The sequence below is a fragment of the Rhinichthys klamathensis genome, unplaced genomic scaffold (genome assembly GCF_029890125.1).
Source record: "Rhinichthys klamathensis goyatoka isolate OS25496 unplaced genomic scaffold, OSU_Roscu_1.1 h1tg000246l_1, whole genome shotgun sequence".
Lineage (NCBI taxonomy): Eukaryota > Metazoa > Chordata > Actinopteri > Cypriniformes > Leuciscidae > Rhinichthys > Rhinichthys klamathensis.
The window spans coordinates 464,476-480,317 of NW_026606768.1; the positions used below are offsets into that span (position 1 = coordinate 464,476).

The window sequence follows — 15,842 nt, forward strand, 5'->3', positions numbered from 1 at the left end:
CAGAGTTGTCTAATCCATTGCCAAAGTGTAATAAAGTGAAGGTGATGATACACGGGGGAACTTTTTTGAGCAATGTTGCTTGGGCACTTTCACATTGAGAATAGGCAACACATTTCTATCTGAATACTTTAGATCGGTCGTGTGCCCTGTCTCACACCTGGTTGCCTGTTGACGGCAACATTGCTCAAAAACTTGCCCTGTGTATCATCACTTTTAGGTAGGTTTTGTACAAGAAAGCATATAAAGCAACATTTTGTGCTGCTTTACAAAAACACTCAACATTCAGTCACTATTCTTCAGTTGTCTTTTATTAACTGTCACTGCATGCATGAAACAAACAAATATTAAATATACACAATATTAAAATGTGAATTTTAAATTAAAATTTTGTATTCATTCAATGAACTAGACTTTTTCCTGTGCAATACCATCCTTTGACGAGGTATAATGTGTCTTCTCCAGTTCCGCACACCAGTTACCCTGATCATGGTAGCTCCTAAGCACTTTAACACCTGCCACACCAAAACACATCTCCTCCAGCTCTCCCTGCTGGAAGACATGATAATAGCGGTGAAATACGGGCCTCTGGCTTGTGTTGTCCACAGGGACATCTGTGCTACTACTTGTTGCTCCCTTGTTCTTGTCCGCATTCCCTTTTAAGTGCCACGGCACCAGGAGATCTTGGGAAAGGAAAGCTGTGCGGTTAGTATGGACATGGATTCTGGGTTGTGTCACGTTCCCAAAACCATCCTCTGTGCATTTCATGTCTGAACTCATCCTATCATGCTTCTCCGGTTGGTTGGACTTATTTTCTTCAGTTTTAAGCTCCTTGCCATTCTCCATGCTAGTTCCAGTTGTTCTTTCTTTCAGATATTTTGATTTCTGGTTGTTGTACTCCTGCTCCATAGCCCAAACGTAGATCAGAGCTCTTCCTCCCACCTTTAATAACCGGATCAGCTCTCTGACAGCGGCCTGTCTTCTCTCCTAAGAACACAAGCACCTGGTTCAGCATCATGTCTCACTTAATTTTTTAATAATTGTACAAAAAATATAACATGACCCCTTAAAGTGTTTTTCCCCTGAATTAGGGAGGTTGCTCACCTGTGTGGAGAAATGATGAATGACTGCAATGGAGATGCAGGCATCACAGCTGCCACTGCGCAGGGGGACAGACAGCGCATCTGACACGAATCCCTCATGACCTCGTTCAGTGCAGATCTGCACCAGATTAGCACTGCGGTCGCAGCCCACCTACAGATGGACAGACGATAGAGGCTCCATCACAGAACTCCATTTTTTTAAGGGGTTATAGTAATAGAAATTATCTTAATTGTAAGCAGAGGTGTAAAGTCCAGGGCTCAGAAAGTAAAAGTCCTGCCATATGTTTATTCCACCTATGAACTCAGCCAGCTGATTTCACTATTTAGTTATATCACCTGGCTGAAGAACTGTGCTAATTATCAAATCCAGGTGATTGGAACAAAATACTGAGGAGGACTTTTACTTTCTGAACCTGGGGCATGTTCAAGATCACAACGGTGCGCAACGTTTTGCTACGGTTTCCGGGTTGAACGTCATGTTTCCTGGAAACGGCGTGTACCGACCGGTGTGCAATGGGGTTTGAGATGCGTTTTCTCTTGTTTGGTGGACGTGTCAGAACTGCAGTCCAATCAGCAGCAACATGTATATAAAGCACACGGTATTAAAGAGAACTCGCACAATGGAAGTAATTTACAAATGTGTTCGATATGCAACAACTAAGGATATCAGAAGACATGTTTTTCGTAAGTATTATTGTAAAAATATAGGATATCAACATAATGATGTAGTTGTTTATATTTTGAGCTTCATTGCAAGTATGTGACATTTGGTATAGAAATAAACAATGCATGTAAAGTGCTTTTCCTAAAAAGGAGAAAGAAAATACAGGGTATTAATAAAACATTATGAACAACAAGAATGTGAGGCTAAATAGATGTGTTTTAGTCTTTATTAGGTAAGATGTGCTTCCATTTCAGTTTCCACAAATCCCTTCACTCGATTGGGATGTTCTCTTGTGTTCTGGGCGGCAAGTGCAGTAACTGTAACATCGGGCATATTTTGTAGTATTAAACACATATTTATACCGACTTCATCAGGCTCCGAAAATTCTTCACAAAGAACACAAAAAGCCTTCTCAGCTGCCGTAGTTGCAACTCTTGCGTCATCACAACAGTGCGTTCAACGCATCACCGTTTCTGTTTAAAAAACGTTCTGCAACGTTTTGTCGGCGCTGAACGCAGCCCTGGACTTTACACCTCTGATTTTAAGTGATAACCATGAGATGTCTATGGTGGCCGAGAGGTGCAAAACAAATCACAATTATAAAAACAAAATAACAAATCCAAAAACAAAACAACAATTCAGAAAACAAAATAACAATTCAGAAAACACAACGACAATTCAGAAAACACAACGACAATTCAGAAAACACAACGACAATTCATTCAAAAACGGAAAAGGTAGGTATATTTTGAGAATGGCATACTTGTCGCTGATTGGACGAGACACCTGTCAATCAAGCCAGAACTGGAATCAAGCGATTACTGGAAGTACCGAGGGTAGAAAAGCGATTCGTTTTTGGTATTTTAATCAAATAAACTGTCAAATCATGTGTACATATTTTTTCAGTACCGCATGAGCTCATATTCATTTTAATATCAACTATCTAAAAAGTGTGCATCATGCCTGACATCTACATCATGAACAATTTACAGATGGTTTTATGACTGCAAGTCATTAAAATGCTATTGAAGTTAGAAACGTGTGTACCAATGTCGTATGTAACTTTAGAGACGGTCACGGTCCCTAAATGTACGAATATCTAGGCCAGTAACGTTAGCCTATACTTCACAGGGAATCACTTAGCGTAAAACTTTGTGCGTTACGTTCATATTCTGGTCCATCTGCTTACCTGTAGCCAATTAATATAGCCTAAAACCCCAATAAGGTGGGAGTTTGGTCTTTTATTGTACTGTGTTTTGTCCATTGAGTTACTTTTTAAGTGTCCTGACCGCAGGGTGATCAATCCTGGACAATGACGTATTGAGGGAATCCCCAATTCTGCAGCACAGCGCCGAGATATAAAGTTAAGGAAACTAAATAACCGAGAGAAATATATGTCTACTGCTTCAGATTTAACGTTTGATCTGTACATCAGCATCGGGGAATAACATTATAATCTCGTTCACGGTAGAGAAAGCTGCATGTACAAAAGTAACTGTGAAGACTTCAATGTAAAAACCTATTTTTTTTACAGTCTATGGTAAAAACGAATCGCTTTTCTACCCTCGGTACTTCCAGTAAACGCTTGATTCCGGTTCTGGCTTGATTGACAGGTGTCTCGTCCAATCAGCGACAAGTATGCCATTCTCAAAATATACCTACCTTTTCCGTTTTGAATGAATTGTCGTTGTGTTTTCTGAATTGTTGTTGTGTTTTCTGAATTGTCGTTGTGTTCCCTGAATTGTTGTTGTGTTTTCTGAATTGTTGTTGTGTTTTCTGAATTGTTATTTTGTTTTCTGAATTGTCGTTGTGTTTTCTGAATTGTTATTTTGTTTTCTGAATTGTAATTTTGTTTGCACCTCTCGGCCACCGCAGATGTCTGACCAAGTTTAGGTCGCTTCCCGGTAAAGTCTGCTGTGTTATATTACTTACCGACATCACTTTAGGGTTGATCCCCAGGTATTTGCCGTTGCCACATCCGATGTCTGCCAGAACACTACCAGGTGGCAGGGACAGTAGGAAATCTCGCACCTGAGGCCACGGTGAGTGTCGTGTGCTGCTGAAGTGGGAGGAAATCTCTTCATAGACCTGATGGACATACTGTGACTCCAAACGACACGCATCACCTTCAGCAACAGGCACAGTGGGTGGAGAGGGCAGCCGCTGGCTATCGCAGGCAGATGGATAGGCTACAACAAGAAATAAACAGATTCTTGTCATTTTTACATCTAAAAATATACAAATGCAAAGAAACATTCATATGTGATTTTGATGTATATTCACTATTGAAAAAAATTGGGGCCAGTATATGATTCTTTTTGAAAGACGTCTCTTATGCTCATCAAGGCTGCATTTATTTGATCAAAATACAGTGAAAACAGGAATATTGTGAAATATTATGACACATGATCCTTCAAAAATCAGTCTAATATGCTATTTTGTCAGGGTTCATCAAAAGAACAGCATTTTTTTGAATAAAAAAATCTTGTGTTACATTACAAATGTCTTTACTGTCACTTTTGATCAATTTAACCCACTGGTGCTTCTCATTTAGGGGTCACACCGTACTCACCCCAGCAAAAGTGGCCGAACACTTCAAATACAACTTTTTTTTTCCAGGAACATAAATGTAATATATTTTTGTTCAATTGGCTTTTTTAATTTTTTTTATTAATATTTTGTATTTTGAGGGTATTTTATTGTACCAAGTAATATTTATTCAATAATTATGACCCATTTGTTTCCACAATTTTAACAATCCAATACAAATAATAAATCCATACCCTTTATGAATTAAAACAAAAAAATGTTTAATTAATAATTGATTGCTGTGTGCTTTTTTTCTGCATCATGGCTGATTTGTAGATTATATCCAAAAAATTATCTATATTTCTTTTTATTTATTTATTATTATATCCTATTCATTTCAATGGCAGTCATTTTTGACCACAAGGAGTACAAGTGTGATTATTTTTTAGGACCATTTAACCTTTTCGAATCATGTCCACACATTTTTTGTGTTCACATAGCAAGCACCATAAATGTCCCCAAGAGTCATAATTAATTTCTTAAAAAAACAAAACAAAACAAAAAAACTTTTGAACGGTACTGTATTTAGATAAGAATTAAAAAAAAAAAGTAGCTTGCATAAGTAAATACTTCACACGCTCACCACAGTTGCAGGGTGTTTGGCAGATTTTTCGGAAGGTCAGCGATATCCTGGTACCACGGCGGCTCAGGGTCAGATTACTCAAGTCAGAGGTCATGACCCCTGACCCTCCAGCCTCCAACACTGGTACCACATCAAACTTCCGAGGTGTAATGCTGACATGAAACACACACAAAACATGTTCATCTCTCCCTAGAACAAAGAATTTAAAATTATATTATGTTATATATTTTGTAAATAATAATCATTAATTCAATAACAATATTATAATAATAAAATACAAGAGCATACAAAAATCAAAGAACATATGGCTGTAGTGTTTGGTTGTTTGCATATTTTTGGGCATTTAGTCTATGCAGGGTTGATAAAAAAAAAATCCCGTTTCTCACCCGTGAGTCCACAGATAACGGCTCTCTCCTTTCATCACTAGCAGACTTCGCTCGGGCAGCACCACGGCAACAGAACGTCCATCAGGATGTTTAAAGTCCATTACTGTCTATAGGAAAATGGGAGGAAAGACAGAGGATAGATGTTAAACAGAGATATCCATCCATGTAGGAAAATCATGAGGTTCATTTTCCATCTCCATCTTTGTTTTGACAAAGGAAAATCAGATAATCAATAAAGTTGCTGTACCATAACCAATCAATAAGGCTACAAACAGGTCTGGTGTAACAGAACACAATCCCACACTTTATCACACCCATCAACACACACAAAAAAAGTGTTGTTAACAAATAAAAGAAAACCATTAAAAAGTAAACATATACTCATAATCCATAATAAGTGACATTTTATTGCTTCATTTATTCATACCTTTGCACCGAGACTCAAGGAAAGAATGGTGTCTTCAAATGCAGAGTGAGTGTCCACATGAGGAGGAATTCCTGTAACAGACAATAATATTTACTCCTATAAAGAGGCATAAATCTCGCCTCAGGTGCGTGAATACATGATGTACTACCTTGTCCACTTTGGTATTGGTTTACAGTGAGCTGGTCTGGGAGGACACTTATGTGGCCATCATCCAAACATCTTTGTAGTAAAGCATCACATTCTGCCGGCAGGCCTGAAATGACAGGTGTCTATTCATATGTATACTACCACTCAAAACTATGGAGAATATTAATAATTTTATTCGACGAGGACGCATTCAATTGATCAAAAGACAATTATAATGTTGCAAAAGATTTCTATTTTAAATGTTTTTCTTTTGAACTTAGTTTTCATTAAAGAATCCTCAAAAAATGCATCACGGTTTTCACAAATAAATTAAGCAGCACAACTGCTTTCAACCTTGATAATAATAATAATAATAAGTAATATTTCTTGACCAGCAAATCAGCATATTAGAATAAGTTCTGAAGGATCATGTGACACTGAGGACTGGAGTAATGATGCTGAGAATTCAGCTTTGCCATCACAGGACTAAATTTCATTTTAAAATATATTACAATAGAAGTCCTTTTACATTGTAATTCTATTTCACAAATTACTGTTTTTACTGTATTTTTGATCAAATAAATGTAGTCTTGGTGAACATAAGAGACTTCTTTAAAAAAATAATTGCAAAAATCTTATCAATCCCAAATTTGTTGAATATCTGCAACTATTTTATTATCATCAAAATGTGGATTTTTTTTTACTTACCACCGGGTAAAGGCTTGTCTTTGTCCACGTTATTATTATCGTACCGAAATTCATACCCATAATGCTTCACTCTTCTGTGTTTCAAAGCTTTCTGCACTGATATATGAAAATAAAGTGAACATGCTATTATTACTAACATGTTAATACTAATAGGTTTGCCTTCATCAAAATATTATCTGAGGGAATAACTCTGCTATATATAAATATGTGACAAAGATTAAGGAGCGAAGAAACGAGGAAGCATCAATTTGAGTATTGAGAAGCACCCCAAGTATCTCTCACCCGTGACATCATCAGTATACGGTGTCCAATTAACAGCATGCAGCAGTTGCAGCTCCTCCTCTGGAGACACAAAATCCTCCAACACCAACAGACCAGGAGGTAAAGCACAGGATACACTCCGCTCACCGTCCACTGGCAAACAATCAAAGATGAGATGCATTAGAAACACTGTTCAATTTCAAAGCTCACTGAAAAGGATGACATGACCCGTGACCTGTGTAACGCACCTTTCTCGACATAGCTGAAATAAAGTGTCACACTTTGCTCCTGACACTGCAGTGCTCGTCCATTGAGAAATGTATAAGCATTCTGGCATGCTTCAATTGATGAATATGTTACAAATGCATAAGGTTTCGCTGGAGGGGTGAGGAGCGACTCAACAGTTCCTCCCTCTTTAAGAACCTCCAGCAGCGACTCTCTGCTCACTCCATTCCCCAGACCTCCATTAGACACCACCAGATGCTTCAAAACAGACATTCGTAAACATTATTGAGAACATTATTCGTGAACATATTATTGACTGATTTTGTGGGTAATTTATGCAAAGCAATGCACTGCATATTTCAGCATTTGAGAGGCTTCATCAAGATCACTGTTAATGTGAACATAAAATGGTAAATTATTGACCACTCAATTTGCTATGACCTCTTAAATTAAGCTTAAGTTATTTGGCAGCTTATTCGTATCCATTACATGCAAAGACACATAACGTAGACCTTTATTCAATGTGGTTCACTAACGTTATCATTGTTGGTGACATGACTGGAGAAGCCACAAATCATTTATATCTTATTTATATAATAATTTTACTGCATTCGTTTAAAAGAAGTAGTAACAAACAGCTTATATATGTCTACACTGTAAATTTAGTATTTATAAATATACATAATGACAGTAATATAGCAGCAGTAACGTTACATTTAAACTATGTTACTGACTGTCTGAATTGATATCTTTCTGACAATTCGGCAAAAGAAACTTCGTAGGTACCTTTGTGGGATGTGACACTGTGTTTATGCCCTCGTGTTTCAGTAATGTGTGACTGGTTTTAATTTGCCTTCGAAGTAGTTTTTTCTCCTCTTTAGATCTTCTGACACTTCTTAAGCTCTCCATGCTGCTCTCATAGGCTGCTCTCCATTGTGCTACCGCATATTTGTTCCCCCGTTCGCACGAACTACACAGTTGGTTCCTAGAGGCGTGTGTTCCGGTCTTTTATCTGATTTATTGGATTTTAGTTTTATCGTTTCCATTCTTCGGTAGTGACATTATGAACACAAAGTAAATGTGAAAATGAATCTGTTTTTAGTTGAAAGATAGGAACGTTTCATTTCCAATTGCTGAGAGAATAGAGCCGCATCGAACCATAAATCAGGCCGTTTTCACAGGTTTTGTATCTAAATGTAGCTTTATCAGAGCGTGGACTTTATCCAAGGTCTTTGACCAAGGGAGGTGCCGAAATAGCTCGATATAGAATTTGGTCATAAATGATCAACGTATGTGCTCGTGAGAATTAAGTATTAAATGCTCTTGACATCGTCAACCTCCTATATAGTTTATTAACTTCATTTTTGAGCAATGAACTGAACAAACTGGTAACTTAAAAGTTATTGATTTCGTTGAAAATGTATTTACACTGTCTGTTTATGTTCACAAAACTTCTGGACAAGGAAACATCTGGACCTTTAATTCAGATTCCTAACAATTTCTTTAAATCACAACTAACTAGACATGCTCACACAGTACCTTGCAGGAAAAGTTTGAATATATACCTTTATGATGGTTTCGGAAAAGTCTAGGTCACTTGTCAGATAGGATGGGATAAAACCAGATCGACTAACCTAAACCAGCTACGGCTGGTTTAACAATAACCTAGTTATACTAATTGATCTCAAAATGGGTATAAACCCATATCTAGCCCTTCTATGGCAGCAAAACAAAAGGAAGTTTTGAATTGTTTCAGAGATTTGTGAGGTTACAAGCATAATACAGAAAATAGGAGATGGAACATGAAACAATGGTGTTTTCTGTAAATGTTAAAAATTTACTAAAAATATTCAAACAAACAAAAACAAATGTTTTTGGAAAACTCTTGATTTAGTTAACATAACACATTTAGCTTCCAATAATTCTTACAAGCAAAATACAAAATTCATCTCTCAGTACAGTATATTACATTACAGAGGATGATCATACAAAGGAAAAACAGGAGCAGAGATACTCTCCATAAACAATGTTGCCTGAGCCATTCGGGTACAGCGGGATACACTCCCATCCAAGCGGAAACAGGAAAATGGTTCAGATATATCAGTCTTTTGTCATCTGCAAACTTTGGGTCCATCTAGTGGCCGAAGCAGTTATTTCAGGAGCAAAGGAGGATGTGAATAGTGATGACATATTTCGAGACCTCATTTCTTCTGCTTGGGTGGTGGTCTGCAAAAAAAATAACAATAAAAATGAGCAAAACACTGAGCTATACAATAAACATTTCAGACCACAACTTTAAGATACACAATTGCTACTCAGGCCTAAATAAGGAGCTGCTCAAACCAGGAGGCTTTAAAGTCTGAAAGTTCCTACATGGTTCTTTTAGGTTTATGCATCAAGACTCACCTGTAAATTCCCACAACAACTGCATGATCTCTCTCATACGGCTCTAGTGTCAGCTGCTCCTGAGGTTTCATGTTCTCAGAGCTCATCTTCTTAACCTCTGACGCAAACACTGCCTCTGGAGCGGCTGTTGAATCAATGCAGTTAGCCTGATGAAAAGAAAGGAAAAGTTAACAACTGAAGATTTACAGCAGCAAAAACATGATCAATGTCAACATATTAGCAGCATTACACTACCTTGATTGAAATAACAAAATGGCCTCCATTTTTCAGGAAATTGTGTGCATTGAGGGCGACGATTCTTGTTTGATCAGGCTGAGCAACATCAGCAAAGATGACATCCACCATACCTTAAAGAAAACAGCAGTGCTTTAATAAACAAGCTTGCAATAAGCATTCCCTACTCTTCAAATGTTCACATTACAGGAACTTACCAACAAGCATGCGGTACTTGTGCGGGTGTCGTGCATCTTCAATGATGGGAATAATGTTGGTTCTCTTTTTGGCCACATTCAGCAAGTCTCTGCCTGATCTGTGAGAGAATTCGACAGCGTACACCAACCCCTCCTGTGAAGAGCAAATTAATCAAATTTAGACAATGTCAAAAAAGACATCCATAAATACTCTGCAAGCCAAACCAACAATGCAAAACATAAAAAAAAATAATAATAATCCACATACCGGTCCAACAATGTCAGAAACATGGGATACAGTAGTCCCTGATGCGGCTCCTAAGTACATGACCTTTGCTCCCGGCTTGATGTGGATCTGGTCAACACCTCCTAAAATGGCTGCAGCCAGCTTTGACCGGAAAGGATTCCATGCTCTGTACTCAATTTTAGTTTCCCCTTCCTTAAATCAGAAAAAAATAATATGCAATGAATACAATATCTAGAACTACTCCAGTGAACATCAGAGACATGCTACTACAGGCTCACCTCAACATTTATTCTCTTCTCTCCGTACACAGACTCTCCAATCACCATGTTCTTTGTGACCAGTGCATCCTCCTTACCACGGCAGATAAACACTCCTGTCATTTTAAACAGAACCTTAGCATGTAACAATGTCAGCAACAGCAATTTCAACTCCAAAATGTAGCTGATGATTTCTGCATTTGAGAAAGTTGTGACATTGATGTAGGGCTGGGCGATAAAACGATAACGATAATTATCGCGATATAATTTTTCTCGATAAAACGATATCAAGAGTTCGATAAATGTTCGATAATGTGTATGCGCCAAAAGCGGAACGAAACTCATTTGAACCGCGCGCCACACGGAGCATTTATCCGCTCGGCTCAAAGTCCAAACAGCAGCGCGCGCAAGCCTATGGCGCGAGCTCACTAAAGCAGATGCGTTTACTCTCTGATCGGCCTCGCTCACGAGATCCAGTGAGAAGCGATTGAATTCAGCGAAGAACACAAATGTCTCAGTGATTTAAACCAGTTTAAAGGCAGATGAAACACCGCTGACAAACAGGAGAAACACTGCGCGCAACGATACAGTCAGAATCTGAATTGATACTGAATTCATGTAGCCTACCATGGATTTACTGTAACGTTAGCTTAGTAATATTAACTGCACCATGAAATGTGGGATATACATATTGAATTGTATAATATTATTAATGTAGACAATGTATTAAATGACTAATGGAATATAATTACAGTATTTAATAATGTATTTAACTGTTAGGCTACTGTTTTTCATACAAATACCATAGAAACCATAAAGTTACATTTTGCCATGATAGTGAGGTGCTATAGGTTATGCCTGGCTTTATCTGTGGTTATCATGATCTAAATGCATGATACTGGATGACCAATGGTTAATTTTAATAAAACTCAAACAGTCAGAATATTACATTTTACCAAATAAAAATGTGGTCCTTAAATAAATAAAAAAACAGATGTTACTGTTTTTGTTAATGAACATAAATTTAACATAGTAGCATTAGCTTGAGTTAGGATTAGGGATGTCCCGATCCGATACTCAGGATCGGTATCGGCTCCGATACTGCCATTTTTGCGGGATCGGGTATCGATCAGACATCGATCAGACGAGGCCGATCCAAATCCGATATTGTGGGTATACTATTATGTGTTATTGTTAAGCCCCACAAAAGGCACAAAAACATTCTAAAGTACCATAACGTTTTTGTGCACTCTATTATAAGGGTTCTGAAGCCATTATGTGAGAGAGAAATTAATATTTAAGTCATTAAATTCAAGATCACGTAAACTTTTCCCTCTCGCGGCTGTCAGTCATTCTCCATTCAGCATTCAAACAGCGCGTCGAGTTCGGTTACAGTCAATGATGACACTATCTTCAAGATGATTCAATGTTAATACTATTATACTTGATCTGTAAGATAAAGGTCTATGTTTTCGCATATAACAACTTTATCTTGCTGGACTTTATTGCTGTAACTCAATCGTGTTACTCTCTACCGGGTGTCGGACGCTGTCGGTTTGATCCATAGGGTTTGATCACAACACTAGAGTCAGAGCACTATAATTGTTCTTCACGCGCACAGTAACTAAAATTTAAAACTGTTAAAAGAAAAGGCTCAATAAACGATTGCATAGATAGATACTGTATAATACACTGTCCATCAATATGTATCTCCGTTGTGCTTTGAACTTTTCAAAGCGGACTCGACGCGCTGCGTGCTGTAACTCCACGTGGCTTCAAGCGCATCATTCTCCGCTCGGGATGCGCATACGCGCTTTGTGCCGCACTGTATTGAAGCCTTTCATATCATAATGCAGTGACGCAATTAAAGCTTATTAACATTAATAATTATTAATGTTGCTGCCTCATTAAATAGCTGTGCAATACACTTAAAACATGTCTCAATTTTATAGCAGATTTAGCTATATCTAAAATAATTATCTTTTTCATTTTTGTTACCCTTGTTTTTCATGAATGTATTTTACAACAATAAGAAGAGCAATGTGTATTATCCACTAATCTAGTTTATAATAGCATTTTTGTCATAGATTATGATCATATATTTTGGGGATTTGTTGTTTATCTTTATAATGAAGCTGTCTGTATTAAGTAGATTGTGTTTAACACACACAAGAGTGTTCAGTTATAGAAATTCTACTTGATTTAAAAAACAAAAACTGTACTGGTATTTACAATGTAGAATGCTGCTGTTTAAATTGTTTTAACTTTAAACCTGTTGGTAGCTAGCTAGCTTTAAGTACTGAAGTATCTGTATTTTCTTTCATTTATATATTTCTTTATTTTTTTGTAGTGTTTGAATAAAGGGTGGCAATCTTTCATAATCAACTGTTGTTGTGGACTATATAGGAGGTATATTTTAGGTGGCTAATTGAGAAAATTGCTATATTTTTTATTAGTTTAAGAATAAAATAAAAATATCGGATTAATATCGGTATCGGCAAAAGCCAAAGCTTCGGTATCGGTAGTGAAAAAGTGGTATCGGGACATCCCTAGTTAGGATGTAGATTTACTGTCAACTCACTGTCAAATATGCATTTCGAGACAAAACATGTAATTTGAATATTGCAGCCTGCACTGCAAACTGTGCTGAAGAAATATTTTTCTATTCAGATATTTATTTTGTTAAGGAAAAATGACAAATGTTTGAATGTTCTACCTCAAATTTTTAAAACCACAACGTTCTGGTTTATACAACATTCACTTAGGAGCAAAAATCTGCCTTTAAACTTGAAAGAAATAAAGATTTGACATTTATCCTGATAATTATCGATATCGACTGATATAAAAAAAATTATCGTGATACATTTTTTTGGCCATATCGCCCAGCCCTACATTGATGACCCACCTTCATGTCTATGGGGCTCTACGGTCACCCTTTTGCCCCCTCTGAACCCTCCTCGTCCACCTCCACGGCCTCGAGGAGTGCCACGGAAACCCCCTCGTCCACGGAAGCCCCCATCATCTCCAGGGGACCTGAATCCTCCACCTTTATCAAACAAGAGACAGAAATGTATCAAAACAGGAAAAATACACTGCACATTTTTCTGACATTCTAAACTAAAAAACAAAGGGTTTATAAAAAGCGCAGAAACATTATATATAATGTTTGGAAAGTTTTTGAAAGTCTCTTATTTTAAATTGTAATATTTCAAAATATTACTTTTATCTGCATAATGGTTTTCTATTTGAATATACTTTAACATATTTATTTCTGTGATGTAAAGCTGAATTTATCAGCCATTACTCCAGTCGTCAGTGTCAATCATTCTAATAAGCTGATTTATTATTAATGTTGGAAACAGTTGTGCTGCTCAATATTTTTTTTTAAACCTGTGATACTTTTTTCAAAAGTAAAAAAGAACAGCATTTATTCAAAATATAAATCTTTTCTAACAATATAAATCTTTACTATCACTTTGACCAATTTAACAAATCCTTGCTGAATAAAAGTGTTGAAAATATAAAGCAGCACAACTGTTCCCAACATTGATAAATCAGGATATTAAAATTATTTCTTAAGGATCAAGTGACACTGAAGACTGGAGTAATAGCTGATGAATATTCAGCTTTGCATCACAGAAATAAATTATATTTTAAAGTAGATTCAAATAGAAAACCATTATTTTAAATTGTAAGAATATTTCACAATATTACTGTTTTTTTCTGTATTTTCTATTAAAATAAATGCAGGCTTGATGAGCATAAGAGACTTCTTGCAAAAAAATGAAGGTTTTGGCTAGCACTGTATATAGTAATTAAATACCAAATATTGAATTCAATTTAATTGTTTTTTTTAACCAAAAGTATTTTTTTGTCAACATCAACTAACATTTCCAACAATACCAGAATTAAATATATATGGGGGGAAAAAATAATTTTAACATTTTGCTTACCACCTCTACCTCCTCGAAATCCCCCTCTTCCACCCCTGTCTCCTCCTCCTCGGCCTCCAAAACCTCCTCTACCTCCACCTCCAAAGCCTCCTCTGCTTCCACCTCCAAAGCCTCCTCTGCTTCCACCTCCAAATCCTCCACCTCCTCTCGGGCTGAATCCTGTCGAGAGAAATCAAATATTAATTAATTGAATCAATAACGGTAAAACTTTGTTTACGCCAAAACAAGGGACGGCGTCATACTCAGTAAACAGTAGTCAGCTGCAACAAAACCTGTATATTAGGAAAACCTTTAGTTATAAATGCTTTATGACAAAGTTAAGAAATATATTAAAAATAATGATATTATAAACAAGGGTTGGCAGTGGCACTGGGCCGTTTTTTATTTATTTATTTTTTAACATCCTCAACCACTAGTAAATACAAAGTTACATTTCACTCACTGGTAACTTCGGGTTTTGTATAATATTTGATTCTGCTACAAGTTGTCCACTAAACCAAAACTAACTTACTCGTTTTTACAAGGTTATCGACATGGTCTGACAGAGTTCCTCAACAAAGTGTGTAAACTCCACCATTAAAATAAGCCCTGTGCACAATGTCCAGGATGTCCGACCAAAATCAAATTGATAAAGAGTACGATTTTGATTTAATAATAATAAAAACAAACAACTAAGTAAACTAGACCAGTAATGTTAAAAACAAATGAATAGTTTCTCTAGTTAAAAGCCATGTGGGGCTTTAGCACCGCGTGCGCAGCATGGCTCGTTTGCTCGCACGCGCAGTCATACTGCAATAAATAATTGTTTACATTAAAACCGATTTGTATAAGACCACAGTAAAATGTTTAAATGTATACTAATAAAATAACAATCAATGTCATTACATTTCATAGAAAGGGCGATTCGTGCGCAAACACTTTAAGCGCGTGGCTAACTTGGCCGGCATGTTCACGAACAAAACCAACACATAAACACTTATGTTTTATAGCGCGGCCATGGAAACAAACATAAATGCATCAAAAACTATAAACAGCTTACCTGGTCTCATTTTATCTTACTATATGTAGCTGATCAGGTTTTAATTATACAAATAGCTGCCGATGATACAATCCCGCAGCTCTTCCTCCAGACTCGTTCAGTTCTGATCATGTGGTGGCAACATGTGCGTGGACCGTCTTACCCATAATGCACTTGCAAAAAACGTGGCTCTTGCTCCTTGTTCCGCCACCTAGAGGCAAACTACAATCATGCACTGCGTCATTCATGTGATTGGAATGAGCCAACAGTGTATAATAGAACTAAATGGTTATTAGTTTATGAAAGACTACACACTTAAAGAAAATTGCCACTGTACTAACACAGTATAATACCATGTTTGGACAGTAATGTATCTTTTTGTAAGTTGCAGTAGGCTACTACAATGTAAATATCATGTTTCATGAATATGGTAATCATTCAGCACTATGGCATTACCATGTATTTCATTAGGAAAGCACTTT

The 15,842-nt window shown here is 36.9% G+C and overlaps 2 protein-coding genes across 2 annotated transcripts; both read right to left on the bottom strand.

Moving 5' to 3' along the window:
- Positions 1-286: 286 nt before the first annotated feature.
- alkbh8 (alkB homolog 8, tRNA methyltransferase) lies at positions 287-7,981 on the bottom strand. Its single transcript, XM_056266209.1, has 11 exons — positions 7,856-7,981; positions 7,093-7,327; positions 6,866-6,997; positions 6,584-6,679; positions 5,898-6,002; positions 5,750-5,820; positions 5,323-5,429; positions 4,937-5,088; positions 3,697-3,953; positions 1,102-1,251; positions 287-984 (listed from the first exon to the last, which is right to left on the bottom strand). Exons 1-11 carry the CDS (start codon positions 7,976-7,978, stop codon positions 406-408), a joined length of 2,007 nt encoding a protein of 668 aa, XP_056122184.1. The 5' UTR covers positions 7,979-7,981; the 3' UTR covers positions 287-405.
- A 902-nt stretch (positions 7,982-8,883) lies between these two features.
- fbl (fibrillarin) lies at positions 8,884-15,524 on the bottom strand. Its single transcript, XM_056266217.1, has 10 exons — positions 15,382-15,524; positions 14,445-14,501; positions 14,343-14,414; positions 13,295-13,429; positions 10,411-10,505; positions 10,154-10,324; positions 9,907-10,039; positions 9,710-9,822; positions 9,476-9,621; positions 8,884-9,295 (listed from the first exon to the last, which is right to left on the bottom strand). Exons 1-10 carry the CDS (start codon positions 15,389-15,391, stop codon positions 9,271-9,273), a joined length of 957 nt encoding a protein of 318 aa, XP_056122192.1. The 5' UTR covers positions 15,392-15,524; the 3' UTR covers positions 8,884-9,270.
- Positions 15,525-15,842: the final 318 nt, after the last annotated feature.

Excerpts from the sequence above, each read along its gene's own strand:
- alkbh8 (XM_056266209.1), bottom strand. The coding sequence starts at position 7,978 with ATGGAGAGCTTAAGAAGTGTCAGAAGATCTAAAGAGGAGAAAAAACTA. Across the intron at positions 6,998-7,092 it reads TTTCAGCTATGTCGAGAAAG|TGGACGGTGAGCGGAGTGTA; the intron begins GTGCGTTACACA and ends ATTGTTTGCCAG. Across the intron at positions 985-1,101 it reads TTCATCATTTCTCCACACAG|GAGAGAAGACAGGCCGCTGT; the intron begins GTGAGCAACCTC and ends TTGTGTTCTTAG.
- fbl (XM_056266217.1), bottom strand. Across the intron at positions 14,415-14,444 it reads AAGCAGAGGAGGCTTTGGAG|GTAGAGGAGGTTTTGGAGGC; the intron begins GTGGAAGCAGAG and ends TTGGAGGTGGAG. Across the intron at positions 10,506-13,294 it reads AGAGCCCCATAGACATGAAG|GAGTGTTTATCTGCCGTGGT; the intron begins GTGGGTCATCAA and ends TTAAAATGACAG.